The 18,643-nt window shown below is 46.6% G+C and overlaps 1 protein-coding gene across 1 annotated transcript in view; it reads right to left on the minus strand.

Annotated features, from left to right (window-relative positions):
- The window catches only part of ELAPOR1 (endosome-lysosome associated apoptosis and autophagy regulator 1), a 76,256-nt gene that overhangs the window by 17,188 nt on the left and 40,425 nt on the right, over window positions 1-18,643 (minus strand). The window contains 10 exon segments of the mRNA XM_070367560.1: window positions 126-263; window positions 517-622; window positions 2,891-2,981; window positions 3,379-3,507; window positions 4,194-4,371; window positions 8,149-8,237; window positions 15,057-15,206; window positions 15,342-15,447; window positions 16,031-16,111; window positions 16,568-16,715. Coding sequence (XP_070223661.1) covers window positions 126-263; window positions 517-622; window positions 2,891-2,981; window positions 3,379-3,507; window positions 4,194-4,371; window positions 8,149-8,237; window positions 15,057-15,206; window positions 15,342-15,447; window positions 16,031-16,111; window positions 16,568-16,715 — 1,216 coding nt within the window.

Genomic DNA, 18,643 nt, shown 5'->3' on the forward strand with positions numbered 1-18,643 from the left:
ACTCCTTACAAGTCTTCTAATCACTGGATTCTGAAGCTCAACCGCATGCTTAAGCTAAGGTAGGAATCCTTCCAGGGTAGGAGGTCTCTCTGGGCGCTGAGCCCTGAGGAAGGGGAGGAGCTTACTGTCTCATGGAAAGTTGTCCTCTGGAAGGCCCAGGTGAAGCTCATGGTAGCATTCTCCTCGATGATGTAGGTATAAGACTGTTTGCCTTTAGAACCTTTCCACGTCTCCACAGGACTGTTGGTCCTAGAATTCACACCCTGAACCCAAGACAGACAAATGAAGAAGGCATGATGGCTGGGCAACTGGGGAGAGGGTGCCCATACCGCTGCCATCCTGGGGGCCATCACAGTGGGCTAGACCCATATTAAATGGTGCGGTCCCTGACAAATAGTTGGCTCCTTGTCTGCAAAATCACTGTAAGCAGGGATGTCAGTTATGTTGATGCACCAACAGGGCAGAGGGGCCAGCCTTCCCGGAAGCCCCAAAGCAGACAAAGGAAGGAAAACATACCACCATGAAGTAGAGCTCGCAGTTCACAGAACAGATGGTCTCAAAGACAAACGTGATTCTGGCCACCTCTTTGTTCTCTGTGTCTGCCATCACTGACTGTGGAGGTCTGTGGGGCAAAAATCAAAAGTCGGTTCCAGGGGCCAGACAGTGCTTAGTGAAGAGACCAGATGGCAACAAAGGGTCTGCTGGGGGACAGGACTAAGTTCTGAGTATGTTGGAAAGAACATGAACTGAATCCAATTCTATCATCCTAGTTGTCTGATCTTGATCTAGCTAAACTGTACCTTTCTTATCTGCAAAAAGGTGATAATATCTTTCTTATTTACCTCCCATCATTATGTGTTCTAAGTTGCTTCAGTCATGTTCAACTCTTTGTGACCCTATGGACTGTAGCCTGCCTGGCTCCTCAGTCCATGGGATTCTCTAGGCAAGATACTGGAGTGGGTTGCCATGCCCTCCTTCAGGGGATCTTCCCAACACAGGGATTGAAGGTCTCTTGCATTTCCTGCGTTGGCAGGTGGGTTCTTTACCACTAGCACCATTGGGAAGCCCATCATTGTGGTGTGATCCAAAGGCATAACAGATGTGGACGTACTTTCTAAGACGCTGAATAGCCTCCCTAGCAGAGTGTGGGCTCCAGACCCACTGAATTAGAATCTGCAGCTTAATGTGATCCCCAGATGATCCATGTGCATGGTAAAGTTGAAGAAGGACCACTAGCAAAGACATCAATTGTCTACACTCACTCAGCAGTTCAAACCCCCTCCTTATCTCCACCTGAACTGCAGGGTTTTGCACTGGTCAAATGAGCAGGTACTTTGATTCATAGCTTTTTTAGCAAAGTTCTCAGCCTGGTCCTTCTTTGGGGAAAGAGAGAGCCATGTCTGATAGGTGGGGATGGCAGGGTGGGGCGAATGGGGTTAGAAAGTGCTTTACTGCTATAATCATATTTGCAAATTGGAAAGTATTTTGGTGAATGTTATCTCCCAAAAGTCTAAGAAGTTTGCTTCCCTCAGAAACATAAGATATAGCTGTTCAGCTCTGAGTAACGTGAATGAAGGGAAGGGAACGTATTACCTTTCGAGCAAGTACTGTGGCTGAGCACTGTGCCCGGGATGGAAGGAGGGAGCTTGAAGGAGGGAATGGAGAAGCCAGATTGGCAATAGGGATGCTGATTCAGCGGTTCCCCCTCATCTTTAAAGCACATACAGGCAGAAGAGTTCACTTGGGCTTTGAAAACCCATTTGTAGCTTTCTTTTTGGCTTTGGGCATGTGATTGACTTCTGAGGACCTCCAGTTCCCAGCTACTGTCCACTCAGTGGTGTGAACTGATGGGCTGGAGTTAGGCCAGAATCACAGACTGTCAATCCCTTTGTTTTACAGACAAGGAGCCCAAAGCCTAAAGGGGCACAGTGGCTTTCCCAAGCTCACCAAGCCAGTAAGTGGCAAAATTCAAGTGCCCGGTCTTTTAGTCCAGTTTTCCTTACACTGTACCACTCTGCCTGTAGTGGCTTTTTAATGGCAAACAAATCGCTTATTATCCTAAGTGTTCTTGGGAGATGGGGATGAATATAACAATAAGAGCAATCCCTCCCAGGGACTTCACTGGTTGTCCAGTGGTTAAGAATCCACCTTGCAATACAGGGGACACAGTTCAGTCTTTGGGAACGAAGATCCCACATATTGTGGAGCAACTGAGCCCACATGCTGCAACTCCTGAAGCCCAGGCGCCACAGCTAGAGAGTCTGTGCACCAGAATGAAAGACCCCACGTGCCGCAACTAAGCCCCAACGCAGCCAGATAAATAAATAAATAAAACCAATCTTCTTGTCCCACTGAAATATGAACTATCTATGGGCATTTCTGGCCCTATTTTTTTTTCCGGTTTTAAAATCTTATTTGATGCTTTGAGAAGGGAGAATTTGAGTAGAATGTAACCAAATGGTAGGAAAAGCTAGAAGGGATGGGAGAGCAGTAGGTAATCAACATGGGCAGCAACTAAGAATGTGTCAGTATTCAGGTTAACTTTATCAGACCTTTACTGTGGTCTTCCCTGTTCTTTTCTTGTTTTTTTTAGACTGTTTTTTTTATTTTTTTAATTTTTAATAAACAAATTTCTATTTGTTTATTAATTTTGACTGGACCTTACAGTATGTGGGATCTTAGTTCCCCAACCAGGGAATTGAACCTGTATCCCCTGCATTGGAAATGCAGAGTCTTAACCACCAGACCCCCAGTAAGTCCTGTTCCGTTCTCTGTTCTGGACTGATACTTCTGCACACCAGAAGCCCTCTCATCTACAACACTCCAAGCTATGTGGGACTTGGATGTGGCCAAGGGTGGCGTGGTTTCCCCTTAGCTTTGTGCTCCTCACCTGAATCCTGGCACGACCAGGGTGAGAATCATGAAGTCATTGTCTGAAGCTCCAACAGCTGAATAAATGTGATCACCGGCCACCTCCCAGCCTGGAAAAGGAGAAGGACATGAGTTAGTGTCCAGTGGTCTCAAGTGCAGGGCAAATGTGCACCCAGATGACACTCTGGAAGAAAAGTAACACCATCCTTTGAGGCATCCAGAACCATCACCCAACACAAGCCATGTTACTTATCAGGCTACTTTGGTCAAAAACTCTGAAACTCTCAGAGCAAGACCTCTGCAGTGTGTGTATTGTTTCTAGTTCTGTCTCTAAAGCTAAAGTTTGCAGAATATATGTTCTTTGTCCATGGGGAGTGGAGCATTCAAGGGAGTGTGAGCATGATCAGCTCATTTTTCTCTAGACATCACTGTTAAGAACTGTGAGCTAGGAAGAACCGCTTTGGCAGGGCAGCTAGCTGAGAGCTCATGGTGGGGGGAGGTAGTTACCTGTCATGCCCTTGTACTCAAAGTTGATCCCGCTGAGGACGGTCGTCTCCATGTTCGTGGGCAGCGTGTTCCACCATTTGTATTCAAATCCCACGGCAGGCTCGGTCCCTGCTGGGCAGTGGCTACAATCTGGGGGAGCCACAAGATCCACGCATTCAGCCCGAAGGCTGCAGCCACCCCGGCTGGAGCTGTTGTTGCGCAGACAAGTGGCAACGGTGCTGGGCAGCCCCACAAAGGTGTTGCTGAGCACAGTTAACAGCAAGCTGACTCAATGTGTTTAGCAAACTTGGGGTGTAAAGGCTGACCCTTCATTCCATATTCCAGTACCCTACTCGCCCATCAAATTATTACTTTCAAAGCTTAAGTGTATCTTCGAGTCTAATACATATAGTTCATATTATTTGTCACGTTGTCATCAGCAAATGCCTTCACATTGATAGGTCTACAGATCCCCCCAGCTCCTCTCCTGCAAATTCTGATTGTGTCAAGGTGGCCATCCCAGCTCCCCAAACCTTTTAGCTATCATCCCTGCCACATGCTGGAAGCCTCTGCTGTGAGCAGTGTGCCCCTTCAGGCCTGAGTCACATTCGCAGATGGATTGAGGAGGGAGGCAGGCAGTTCTCAGGTGGACCCACAGGCAGGGCCCGCGCTGACCTCTCTTCTGAATATGGTCCTCAGAGGTGGCCTGGCCCTTACTGCCTTCCTCAGAAGGACATGGTGTGAGTTCAGTTGACATGCTGAGTGCCCATGTGGCCCACCCATATGTGTGGTATGGGAATGGAGTGAGGCAGGGAGTGGGACGGGAGAGAGGTTACCGGAGCCATTGGAGTAAGAGCCATAAGGGCAGGGCTCGCAGGTGCTACTGTTGGTCTTGAAGAAGCCTGGGTTGCAGGGTGGGCAGCCGGTCTTCAAGCCAGAGGCAGGCAGCTTCACTGCGCCCTCCAGATCCTCGCCGCAGATTTTTGGCTGGGCCCATTTGTACATGAGCTGCGTCTGCAGAAACAGAGCCCGTCTCAGCCTGCCGTGTGGCATTAGCACATCTTCAGGAAGTTGCCTTGAGGATGGGGGGATTCTGGGCGCTAATGAAAGCTGCAGCAGGGTGGGGAACTTGGTTTGGGTCACCACTGTATCCTAGGTACATTGCTTAGCGCCTGGCACATGGTCATGCTCAGTGAATATCTGCTGAATGAATGGACTGGGATGAAGAGGGACAGGCCTGTGTGTTGGATGGGAAGAGGGGACTAGTTTCCTCTAGAGAAAGCCCTAATTCCAGTGTAGAATCTTATTATTAATACTAAAATGTCACAGGAAAAGCAGCTGGTGAAAATCCCAGAACACAAAAAGGCATGGAGTGGAAGTGGTTTAGGTAACCCCTGGGGGAACAGAGGACGGCTCAGGTGTCCCAATTTGTCTTCTAAGTATTTTCTTTGCTTTTTCACTTATTCAGTAGACATCTATAGAAAGTCTAATATAAACATGTGACTCAGAGATGAATAACGTGGCCTGTGCCCACAGGGAGCTAGCTCACCATCTAGCAAGGGCATTGCATTGCATTACTTGCGTGCTCAGTCATGTCCAACTCTTTGTGACGCCATGGCCTGTAGCCCACCAGGCTCCTCTGTCCATGGGATTTGACAGGCAAGAATACTACAGTGGGTTGCCATTTCCTTCTCGAGGGGATTTTCCTGACCCAGGGATTGAACCCAAGTTGCCTGCATTGCAGGCAGATTCTTTACCCCTTGAGCAACTGGGGAAGTACCCTAGCAAGGGCAGCATAATAACAATCTCCCATGGGGGTATGAACCCTGTGTTCTCTGGGACATAAAGGCAAGAGCAATGAGGCTGGTTAAAGAGTACAAACTTCCAGTTATAAGATCAAAAAATTCTGGGGATCTAAGGTACAGGTGATTAGAGTTAGCATGGTGATTAGAGTTAATAATACTGTATTATATACTTGAGAGCTATTAAGAGAGTAGATATTAAACATTCTCACCACAAAAAAGAAATAGTAATTATGTGCCCTGATGGTAGTTAGCCAGCTCTATGTTGGTTATCAGCTTGCAATATGTAAGTGTATCAAATCAACTGGTACACCTTAAACTTCCACAATGATATGTGTCAATTATATCTCAAAAAACCTGAGGGAAAACAGCAAGAGAACTGATCAGCTTCCAAGTCAGTGAACAAGAGAAGCACTGTATCTGTCACTTACTAGGACCATCCCTAGTCTTTCGATGGAGGCATTGGCTAGAGAAGAGCAGATGAACTGCAGGAGGCCCCTGGTGAGTCAGGGGTGAGGTTGGGCAACGTCAGGCTTCCTGTATGGTCACTGGGCAAGAGACCAAAGGATTGCATTGAGGTGATGGTGCAAATGTGCTATGTAGCATACCATATATGTAAGAAGGTGGGTGAACAAGGCATCAGTCCATTTTATTCAGGATAAGGTCTTGACAATGTCTTGAAAGGGCCTCATGTTGCCTTAGTTGAAGATGAGCCCCGGGACAGACAACTTGTGCCCCTGCTGGGCTCAGCCTTTCTCTGTGTAAAGAGCAGTCAGTGACCAGAGACCCGGACTAGTGACCTAACCTTATCTCATCCAGCTCATTTCCTTGAGTCTAATAGAGAGAGGGGTCTGGGGAGCTGGACGACTTGGGCCACCTCCTGGAGAGCACACTCAGCAGCCCCAATGGACCAATGATCCCAGTCCCTGAGAAACCACTGAGGCACAGCAAAGGCCATAAAAGCAATCACAGGAGTCCTTTGATTTTAAAATACAGCTTAAGAAACAAAGTGAAATTCCGAGACTGAGCAGAACCAGCGTGGGCCTGAGGGCTGACACTTCCATAAGACACTCCTGGTGACCATGTCTACTCCAGGGTTCCTCCCTGAGCTGTGCTGTGGCTGGGCTGCAAGGTGGGAGCGCCGGCTCTGGTCCCACTCATCTATAGGCCCCCAAGGTGATCAGGAAATTGCAGACACCCAGGCTTGCAAGCATCAGGGCACACTGTGGATCTAGAAGTCCTTTGCCTGAACCAGGAGGGAGAAGAACGGGGCAGAAGAAGCAAAGACAGCCACAATCAGCCACATATTATATCCTGGAGGGAGAAGAGCAGCAGGATTGTCCTCTTAATTAGTGGGTCAACTGAGACCAAGAAAATGACAGTAATTCCTTACAAGGTCAGGAAGAACACCAGACACTTTAGAACTGGGGCTAAGGTACAACTGATAGGATTAATCGTTTTGTCTGGCTGCTGGGGAAGGGGATTTTGCTCAAAAATGAGAATGGGGCCAGCCAGTACATGGGCAGTAAGAGATAACTATAAAAACAATCACCATTAAGGACCGGACTTCATCCCACACTTAATTAGCAGTAAGAGAATTCAGCCAGCTGTCCAGCCAGCAAACATGTCTGCATCCTAATAGCCAACCACATGCTTAGTGCTGAATGATGCAGAATTCCCTACTCCTGTCTTCTTGGGAGGTTCTAGTTTAGGGATACAGACAGGACAGTTCATCCAGCATTGCTGATCTAAGGCAGACCCCACCACTTGTGCCCTTGAGCCATCCCTGCTCACTTCTCAGAGTTTCCAGGCACTTGCCTGCCTCCTCCACACTTGCTGCATTCCCTGCCTGGGGAGCACTCTGGCTCTTCTCCACCTGACTCATCCTTACCCTCTCTAAGCAGAAATAGAGACCGAGATATAGAGAACAAGTGTATGCATACCAAGGGGGAAACAGAGGGTGGGAAGAATTGAAAGTGTGGGATTTATATATGCATACTATTGATACTATGTATAAAATAGATCACCAGTGAGAACACATTGTGTAGCTCAAGGAACTCCACTCAATGCTCTGTGATGACCTAAATGGGAAGGTAATCCAAAAAAGAGGGATTGTTTATCTGTTTATTGTTTATCTGTTGTCTCTCCCTTCACTCGCTCCCTGACAGAAATTAAGTGCCATGAGAGTGGATGTTTCCCTGGCTCTGTGAACTGCTGCATACCTAGTGCCCAGCACAGGACCTGGCTGTACACAAGAACTAATGACCTCCTCTGAAAGACCTGCCTTGGTCCCACCCTCCAACCTGGTCACTCCTCTTCCTGGTTCCCCCAGTGCCCTGCATACAGCCAGGCCCATCTTTCTCCTCCCCACCATCTTTTTCTTCCCCATCAGCTTTCTCCTCCCCACCATCTTTCTCCTCTCCTCCTCAGGGCAGAAGCCCATCTTATTCATCCTGGGTTCCCTGACTGGAGTATAGGGCAACAGCTGATACTCAAAAATGCCCGCTGACTCACTGGTGGAGCAGACTACAAAAAAAAGTCTTTCTGAGGCAGAAATCCTGTGGGGGAGAGGAAACAGGCAGAGACAGAGTAAATCAGGCCGTTCTCCAGTGAGCCAGGAAGCAGGAATCACCCCCTATACCAGCCTACAAGAGCAGTGCCGAGGGGACAAGTCTGATGAGAAAGAAGAAATAAGTATGTATGGACAGGCAGTCATTGCCCAGGGAAGGAAGCGAACGGAAGAAACCTAGCAAAAGAAAATGAAAGCATTTTTTAAAAGCAGAACATATGTCAGTGAGCAGCGAAACAAATGTAGCAAAAACAGTTTCTGACCTGAAAATGAGTGAGGTCATCTCATTTTGCCTCCCCACTGGCCCCAGGGTCACTGCAGAGGTCTGGGGGGTTTTCTCAGGTGACAGCTTCACTGACCGCTGGAGCTGCAAATCTGGCAAAGCCCAAGGGGCAGGGGTCCCAAGACCGTGCTACCCACCTCTCCATTGGCATCACAGGCTGTGTGAGTGTAGAAGTAATCTTTATCTGTGCAGGCTGGCCGTGCTTTGCAGGTGGAGGATCCTTTCTCTAAATGGCAGAAGCAAGAACAAATATTTGAAGTGAAGAAAGCAGAGCTCTTGACCACTTGCACACGATGCTATAACACCCCAGACCCTGGGGTGAAGCACAGCACAGATCTTTCAGAAAGCAGACAGTGCTGCACACATACCTTCCCTTTGCCCGAGTGGCTTCATTTCCAGCCCCTGAAGACCTGTTCAGGTATCCGCTTTGCTTCCCTCCCTGATGCTGATGAGAAACCACTGGGCCTGCACTGTGGAGCAGGGCAGGGGAGGTGGGCTGGCCAGAGGACCACTGAGGGGGAAGGTGGCCGGAAGGAGCATCTGCAGATTTCTTACCACCAGCCCAATTCCCTGGAACCTGCCATCTTCCAGGTGCCTCAGAACCCTGACCGTGTGGGTGGTTTTTCTACTCCTAAAGGGTTGAAGGAAAACCCTGTCCTAGGAAAGATTAGGACAGTGCCTCTGAATTTCCTCTTAATATGTGCCTAGAATGAAGGCCTCCCACCACTGCATTTCCTCATCTCCATTCAACCATCCTACACAAATAAAGTGATGGTTTAATCCCACTCTTTCCACTTTCTCCATCCACAGTCTTCACAGCGCTCTCTTTAAGCCTTGACCTGGACTTAATGAAAAATGTTATGAACTATCATTTTATTTACTTTACTTTCTGTGTGTTCTTATATCTAGGTTGGTTTTGCTTTAACGCTATGAACCCCTGGATAGAAACAACTGTTTCAATGGATCCCTCTTTATTTTTTAAATGGTGATAGTAAACTTTATTTTAAAATATTGATTATTTATTTGGTTGTGCCAGGTCTTAGCTGCGGCATGCAGGATCTTTAGTTGCGGCATGTGGGATCTTTAGTTGCGGCATGTGGGATCTAGTTCCCTGACCAGGGATCGAACCCAGGCCCCCTGCATTTCGAGCACAGAGTCTTAGACACTCGACCACCAGAGAAGTCCCTGAGTCCCTCTTTAAATCAATGGATTTTACCTTTTTTTGAATTACAAATACTTTTCAGAGTTTGAAAAAAAAGAACTGTTTTCCTGTATCCTGAAAAATATACCTAATTCATACAATTTTAAAAATTAATTAATTTTAATTGGAGGCGAATTACTTTACAATATTGTAGTGGTTTTTGCCATACATTCACATGAATCAGCCATGGATGTACATGTGTTCTCCATCCTGAACCCCCCCTCTCACCTCCCTCCCCATCCCATCCCTCAGGGTCATCCCAGTGCGCTGGCCCTGAGCACCCTGTCTCATGCATCAAACCTGGACTGGCGATCTATTTCACATATGATAACATACATGTTTCAATGCTATTCTCTCAAATCATCCCACCCTCGCCTTTTCCCACAGAGCCCAAAAGTCTGTTCTTTACATCTGTGTCTCTTTTGCTGTCTCACATATAGGGTCATTGTTACCATCTTTCTAAATTCCATATATATGCATTAATATACTGTATTGGTGTTTTTCTTTCTGACTTACTTCACTCTATAATAGGCTTCAGTTTCATCCACCTCATTAGAACTGATTCAAATGCATTCTTTATAATAGCTGAGTAATATTCCATTGTGTATATGTACCACAGCTTTCTTATCCATTCGTCTACCAATGGACATCTAGGTTGCTTCCATGTCCTGGCTATTATAAACAGTGCTGCGATGAACATTGGGGTACATATGTCTCTTTCAATTCTGGTTTCCTCGGTGTGTTTGCCCAGCAGTGGGATTGCTGGGCTGTATGGCAGTTCTATTTCCAGTTTTTTTTTTTTTTCCAGTTTTTTAAGGAATCTCTACACTGTTCTCCATAGTGGCTGTACTAGTTTGCATTCCTACCAACAGTGTAAGAAGGTTCCCTTTTCTCCGCATCCTCTAATTCATACAATTTAAAAAAAAATTTCCAGGGAATTCACTTTCTCCAGAGTGAAAACCACTGCTTTATAGAGTGCCGGGACAATACTGCTCCGACTGCTACTGTCCCTGGTATGACTGCTGTGTCGCCTGCAGGTAAGCAGGTGATGATGGTGAGACCTTCTCTCTCAATATTGCTTGATGAGCATTTTAGTAGAATGGAATGAGATTTTTAAGTCAGACAGATCTGGATTTGGATCCTGTGTAATCACTTAGTAGCTGTGTCACTTCTGGCAAGTTACTTAACCTCTCTGAACCTTTGTGCTCTCAACCTGTACAGCAAGAAGAGTAACATCTGCCTTGCTGGAATCAGCACATACCTGACACATTGTAAGTAGGAACTTGCTAAATGCTGGTAACTATTATCACCTGGATTTATAAGAAATCTTTTTGTTTGGTAACCATCATGGAACTTTTAATAAGGATTAAAGTTTCCCTTCTTTCCAGTTAAGGCTTATTTCTCAACTGGCCTTTTCTTCCCAAGGCAACAAATGAGTTGCTAGATCTGAGAATCTCCTATTACCATGTTGTTGGTCTGCACTGGGGCCTCTTCTGTTCCCATCTTGTTATCCTGGGTGAGAGGAAGCTGCTGGCTGAGAAGCAGCTGGGGTCTTCTGAGCTCATTTACTCGGTTAATAAGCAAGGGCCTATTTCAACATAAGGGAATCCAGGGACTCCTGGTTTTGACACACCCGGCCAGGAGAAATTTGGGGGGAGATGCTGAAAACAAATCAATTCCCAGGACCTTGCATATTAGATTTAGCAAATTGCAAGTTATGTGTTAGAAAGTGTGTTCCACATAAGCACCTTTCTCTGCTTGTCAAATATTTATTCAAACTGACACCCCAGCTCCAGGTTTCAGCAACAGGTCCAGCTGTTTACACATTGACTACGGCTAGACGGGTTTTAACAAATGATTAACCCAAACGCTGAGCCAGACCTCACGTTCCTAGCTCAGGTTTCATCAAGGTGTTAAAACTGGGGACTGGTCAAGTTTGAAAGATTGGCCTAGATGTTTGGTGAGAAAATGAAAAGTGATTCCTGTAGGATTGGCCCTGGGCAAAACTATATGAAGATAAAGTTTATTTTGGGGGGCTCCACCAGCTCTTTTTGCATCTTCTTCCCACCTCCGGAAGTAAAACCTTCTCATTCTGATCCTTTTTATCCAAAGAAAACATTTCCCCTGACCATTTAAGTACCTAATGAACACAAAACTCAGCTCTGACCCCAGCACAGACTCTGGGCAAATCCCTAACCTCTCTATTGTTGTTTAGTTGCTAAGTCAGATTTGACTCTTTGCGACCCCATGGACTGTAGCCTGCCGGGCTCCTCTGTCCATGGGATTTTCTAGGCAAGAAAAGTGGAATAGGTTGCCATTTCCTTCTCCAGGGGACCTTCTGACCCAGGGATCAAACCTGAGTTTCCTGAATTGGCAGGTAGGTTCTTTACCACTGAGTCACCAGGGAACCTCTCTGAGCTTCTGTTTATTCATTTGTAAATGAGGAAGTCATTCCTGCACTGTGCTATGAGTAATAAATGAGATCGTTTTGTAAACTGTAAAGTGCTGGACCAGTGACTTCTTATTGTTACCTATACCCAGAGTGTGGTCACAGCAGAAGAAGACTGCTGGGACAGGCCTTAATGCAAATGAATAAATAAAACTAGTTCTTACTACATGCCAGACAGTGTTCTAAATTCTTTGTTTTCACCCATCCACACAATGACACTATGAGGCAGATACAATTATCATTCCCATTCTAGAGGTGAGAAAACTGAGGCACAGGCAAGTGACTTGCCCAAGGTGGCACAGCTAGTAAGTGGTGGAGCAGGGATCTGACCTGTAATGATTTTGTTCTTGGAGCCCATGCTCTGAAACACTACGCTATTCTACTAGGAAATGAGTCCCTAGTATTGAACATAGCACAGAGGAATTAACCCTAGTGATGAAATTTAAGCTATCAGTAACAAAGACACTTTCCATCAAGGCTTTGTCCTTGACATCTCCGCCCCCATCCACTCCTCCTTACTCTAGGTCCTGGATATGGACAATGGCACCTGCTGAAAGAAATCTGACTGTGGTCTCTGTCTCCAGCTCTTCCTTTCCTCACACCTTTTCCAAATGGCAACCAGAGTGGACTTCAAAAGTACAAGCCAGATTATGTCATTCTCCAGTTTTAAATTCTTTAATGTCTTCCACTGCTGATAGGATCAAATCCCAGTAACAGTGGCACAGAAGGGTTCATCCATAACCTGTTCCCTGCCTACCTATTAGCCTTCGATGCTAATTCTCTCCAAGTAAGCTCCAGTGATGCTGAGTTATTCCTGGATCCCTGAGCCTTCTGGCCGTGGCTCCTTCCAGAACATCCTGCCTCCAGCAAATCACCAACTCATCTTTCAAAACAGTTATCTTTCAAGGCCACATCTAGTGCAGCCTTTCCTCCCTCCCCAGAGAGGACGGACCACTCCCCTCTTTTGCTTCCACCACCACACATTACACTCAACACTCCTATTTCAGCACCTCCTGTACCAAGGAGTTACTTCACTTGGTGTTTTTTTTTAACCACGTTTCCACTTTTAACAGAAGCTGGAGGGCAGGTTCCAGCTCTAACCCCAGCCCAAGCCCTGGCACTCAGCTTTGTAAGCACTTGGAATATATTTACAAACAAAAGGCTAGCTGGTCACAGGGTCTCCTGTCACTCCCTTCATGTACATTGCACCAGAGGCTCTCATCATACTCTGCATTTTTGAAATCTCCCACCGACTCTGTATTCTGGAAGAATCAAGTCCCCAAGAAATTAAATGCTCTTTGTACCCCTGAGTTGAACATATTCTTCATAGTAAAAACTCACTTTCCAGTCAAAGGGGTGGATTGAGAAATCAATGGCAAAAGAAGACTAGATGGCAAGAATATAAACTCCCAAAGTAATACTTTTATAACAGCTCTGTGGATAGACATCCATTTACATAGTGCTGATCAAAACACCCATAGGTATTTTTTCTAGAACCACCTTGCCCTTCAAATCCTGTACTACAGCCGGGCTGGAAAGGGAGCCGGAGAAAATGACTAACAAAGGCTGCTATTGACAGAGCAGGGAAGAGAAATAAGAAATTCAAGTGAAAAAACAGGAATTTAGACTTAAAGATAAAAACTTCCCCTAAGAGCTAAACATCTCTGTTGTTGCTGAAAACTACACTCATTGGGCAAGATCTGAGTAGATAAATAGGACTTTTGTTTTAGGATTGGTGTAGAAATAAGCAGTTCACAAGGTCAGTGGCTGGTCTTGGCTGAGCAATCATGTACTGTAATGCGTGTGCAAAGGGCGGGTGTGTCTGTGTAAAGATAGGGGGGAGGTCTGCTTAAGAGAGGGCCTTGAGCTCGGTTTATGTATTTTGTTGTTTACTTCCTAAGATGTGTCTGACTCTTTTGCCACCCCATGGACAATAGCCCACCAGGCTCCTCTGTCCATGGGATTTCCCAGGCAAGAGTACTGGAGTGGGTTGCCATATCCTTCTCCAGGGGATCTGCCCAAGCCAGGGATCAAACCTTCATCTCTTGCCTTGGCAGACAGGTTCTTTACCACTGAGCCATCAGGGGAGCCTGGATTTGTATATAGTTCTGTGTGAAAAAGGAAAACTGGAATAGTTATGAGCATTTGCAGGGGAAGGGAGAGGACTCTTTCTCTCTCCCTATGTGTTTCAGAACCTGTCTTGGAGATTGGTCCCTGGGCTATTGTCTGAGCACAGGGACCTCTGGGGACACTGCCCATCTTATACCAGAGCCCTGCTGCTCCCAAGATCCTCTCAAGTAGCTAGGTTCCATTTCTCAAGTTGGGCTGCTTCAGGAAGTTATTCAGGGACTGCAGAAATAGGCTGCTATTCGCTGTCATCTTATCTTCCTTAAGAGGAGTGGTTGTTTTCAAACTGTGTTCCAAGGAATCCTGGATTTTTTGACAAGGCCTGCTTTAAATTCAGTGGATGCTTTGAGTTCAATGCATAAAAGATTATAGCTTCTTGCTATCAAAATGTTTTACACATCAATACAACCTCATGGCTCTTCTAAATTAACCGATAATAATTGTTATAAACTTAAAAACATAAATTTATACCTCATTATCTACTGTATATAATATTTATAATCTTATTTAAGGTTTTATTAAAAAACAAAAAACAATTGCAACCCCTTTCCCTAGCTTTTCTAATTCCTCTAATTCTGAGCTGCTTTTTCTTTTTGCTATGGTACCCTGCACTTTTTGCTGTCTAATATACAATACACTTTATTACATATTTATTATTTAGTTATTATAGTTATTACTTATTCCATTTACATTCCAGGATGTAAATTCTATGAAGACAGAAAGTGAAAATATTAGTCGCTCATTCGTGTCTGACTCTTTGCCACCCCATGGACTGCAGCCTGCCAGGTTCCTTGTCCATGTAATTCTCCGCAAGAATACTGGAGTGGGCTGCCATTCCCTTCTCCAGAGGCTCTTCCTGACCCAGGAATCGAACCCAGGTCTCCTACATTGCAAGCAGATATTTTACTAACTGAGCTACCAGGGAAGAGCATGAAGATGGGGATCCTTATCTAATTTGTTTACTGATGTATTCCAAACACCTAGAACAAGGCCTGGCAGATAGTAATGGCTTGATAAATACTTATTGAATGATTTCATTTCAAGAGTGATTGGTGGATTAGCCAGGCTCTTCCAGGGCCCAGAAAACAAGGGCTCTAGAAGAATCATCTTCAGCTTGGCTGAAAGGGTGGCTCCACTTCCTGTTCATCTCTGTATATATGTTGGTACCTCCCCCCGCCCCACCCTACCCCACCCCTACCCCCCTGCCCCCACCCCGCCCCCACCCCGGCCCCACCGCTCCTGAAACACCAAACTCTTCCTGCCCTCACCTGAATATTTGTCAGGGTCACACTGGTGACAGGAAGTTTCTCCCTTATTGGAATAAAAGTTGGCTGGGCATAGTTTGCAGGAAGAGGAGCCCTGCTGGTCTGCGTACGTGCCAGGTTTGCAGGGGAAGCATTCTGAAGTGTAGGCCACCCCTGGGGAGGAAGAACCACACAGAAAGGCAAGGATTGAGCCTGGAGACTGAGGGCTGTGGGGACTAACCCCACCCTCCCTCCCTGCAGAAGTCAGCATCAGACCCCAGACCCAACCCCACTGTCTACAATCCATACCTGTTATGGCAATGTTTCTCACCAGCACGGGCTTGGAGATTTTGGACCACACTGAGAAGGCTGTGGTTCTCCAGTAGAGAACGTTATTGCCTCGATTTAGCTCGACCTAAAAACCACAAACAGGAAAGAGTTCACTCACAGAGACAGATGCTGCTGGTCCATTGCATCAGCCTCCTGGAGGGACCCCTCCTGTTGCAGCCTGCATGGCAGCTCCTCTTCTGCTCCTCTCCCTCCGCCTCCTCAGCATTGCCCTTCTGCCCCCTTGGCTCAGTTCCTCTCTCCTCCGAAGCCTCCTCCTCCAACTCTCTCAATGTCCTCTCCCTTGTCTCCCTCAATCACATATATCATGAGCATTTCTGCGGTGAGACCAATGAAGGGACCTGAAGATACTGACAACAGCAAGGCGGAATCTCCCTCCTTTTTCTTCTCTGGTTCTGTTTATCCATGCCCAGCCCCAGGAACTGGGCCCTTTAAACCTGCAGAGCTCTGGTCCTTGGGATCAAGCCAGAGGAGCGAGTCAATTCACATCCATATTATGTCAACTCACGAGAGAAACTACAGCATCCTCATGTTGTCAGGCTCCTGCCCTCCAAGGAGAGAAGGGTGGAGGCCCAGACTGGGAGGAAGAGGCCTTTGTTCCTTGGTCCCTTTTCTGGGGTCTCTAGGGAGAGGGCTGCTCTGATACTCACACTGTGAAATTCCCATCCTTTCTCTGTGGTTTTCATCCACCTCGAGTCATCTGCATTGGGCTGGCACTGGTCATTCTGAACCTGAGGCAGCAGGAATTTAAGATCAGAGTCTCAGCTTTATAAGGAAACAAGTGTCTTACCCCACAAAGCACCAGCCCTCCACAGGGTCCCTCTTATGGGAGAAAGACAGCTCAGAACTCATGATCCTTGAAGTAGGGCAGGAGCTAGTTAACACACACAGGATGTCAGTACATTGACACTAAAGAAATGTTGCAGAACTCAGAGCTATTTTCATGTCAGAACACGGGAAAGCACCTAGGACTCTCCCAGACTGTACTGTTCCCCACCAGCATCCTTTGACTTCCATCTTTTCTTTAACTCTTGAAGCTTCAGCTCATTTTGACCACAGTTCTCTCCAGAGGGAAAAACGACTGTGAAAATTTCCCAAGCGGGACTGTGTGTGATTTCTGTAAATGCATCTGAGCCTTATGGGGTCTTTATCTCCCACCTTCCCCTGCCCCCCAGCCAGGGGCTTACAAAAAACTCGAAGATGATGCTAGAGTCTGGGTAGTAGTATTCAAAGTTAACAGTGCCGGACTGCTTCAGGTTGACGGCATACATCAGCGTGGCCGTGCACTCGTCTGTGTTGGAGGCGATATAGTCTCCCAGCGGAACCCACTTGGACCTGTGAGGAAATGGGAGCCAAGCTCACAGTCAGGAGGCCAGCCCACCAGGGCTTGCGCGATCTCAGGTCTCATGTCCTGCTAGGTCTCTGCAGAATTTCAGACTTGTGATTCATAAGCGGAAGCTTACACCTGAAAATGTTCAGTGAAGAATGACGTCTGGGTCAAGGAGCCTGGAGGTACAGCCAAGGGGCGGTCAGGTAGGTGCACCCCCACATTATACAGAACTACCCAGAAGGCAGACGGCAGGCAATATTGTGCAGGTGAGGAGTGGGGGGGTGTGGGGTAGATAACATTTATTGGTTGCTTATTATCACCCAGATAATGAACTACATATTTTGTGTTCATGATTTCTTTTTATCAGTAAGAGGAAGTGCAATTTTGTCCCCATTTAATGGATAGAAGACTGAGGCTTGTTGAGTGTCTTGCCCAATATAACACAGCCAGCAAGTGACAGGGCTGAGATTCAAACCCAGGTTTGCCTAATTCAAAGTTGTCAAAGAAAGTCGATAAAGTTGTTTTGTAGAACTCAGAAATCTATCCAGTCTAATCCGTTTTTTGTTTGTTTGTTTGTTTGTTTTTTAATGTCCACTTTTAGATGCTACTAGGAACTGGTTTTATGGGAAGGGGGAAGGGAGAAGGGATGTTGATTTTATTTTCTAAATATCTCTATTCTGTCTACCCTACCCAAGGGCTCTCCTTTTCCTCCCCAAATACCCTTCAGCTCTGAATCAATCCCAACCCACCTTCCAGCATCGACCTGCCTCCTCCAATCCCTTCTCCATGGTGTGGCTGGAGGGAGCCTCCAGAACAAAAATCAGCCCGTACCACTTCCCTGCCTGACACTGCGGCTGTGTCGCCCCCAGTTGCACTCAGTCTGTGGCTCCCTGTTGCCCTCAGGATAGTTTACAAACCCTTCACCCACTCTCTATACTCACCCTACAGAATTTCTTTCAATTCTTCTGCGAAACTTTCTCTCACCTCTGGGTCTTCCCATGCACTGTTCTCTCCTTCAACAAACTTCTTCCTCCCTCCACCTAAAATTCCTGCTCATGTCTCAGAATAAATGTCACCTAATCTGAGAAGTCCGCCTTGCCCTGCTTGTGCTACGTGTGCATTCAGCTCTTACTCTTTCCCTCTCATGATCACAGTTCAGTTCAGTTCAGTCGCTCAGTCATGTCCGACTCTTTGAGACCCCATGAACCACAGCACGTCAGGCCTCCCTGTCCATCACCAACTCCCGGAGTTGACCCAAACCCACGTCCATCGAGTTGATGATGCCATCCAGCCGTCTCATCCTCTGTCGTCCCCTTCTCCTCCTGCCTTCAATCTTTCCCAGAATCAGGGTCTTTTCCAATGAGTCAGCTCTTTGTGTCAGGTGGCCAAAGTATTGGAGTTTCAGCTTCAACATCAGTCCTTCCAATGAACACCCAGGACTGATCTCCTTTAGGATGGACTGGTTGGATCTCCTTGCAGTCCAAGGGACTCTCAAGAGTCTTCTCCAACACCACAGTTCAAAAGCATCAATTCTTCAGTGCTCAGCTTTCTTTATAGTCTAACTCTCACATCCATACATGAGCACTGGAAAAAGCATAGCCTTGACTAGATGGACCTTTGTTGACAAAGTAATGTCTTTTAATATGCTGTCTAGGTTGGTCATAACTCTCCTTCCAAGGAGTAAAATCCTATTGTATTTCATTTAAATATGTGAAATATCCAAGACCTGCCACCTTGCTTAAGAAATGCAACACACGGATTTCTCAGGTGGTCCAGTGGTTAAGAATTCACCTCCCAATGCAGGTGATGTGGGTTGGATCCCTGGTCAGGGAACTAAGATCCCACATGCTGCAGAGCAACTAGCCCATACTCCACAACTACTGAGCCCATGAGCTCTGGAGCCCATGCGCCACAACTAGAGAGTCGGTGGGCC

Source organism: Bos mutus, chromosome 3 (assembly GCF_027580195.1).
Source record: "Bos mutus isolate GX-2022 chromosome 3, NWIPB_WYAK_1.1, whole genome shotgun sequence".
NCBI classification, from domain to species: Eukaryota; Metazoa; Chordata; class Mammalia; order Artiodactyla; family Bovidae; genus Bos; species Bos mutus.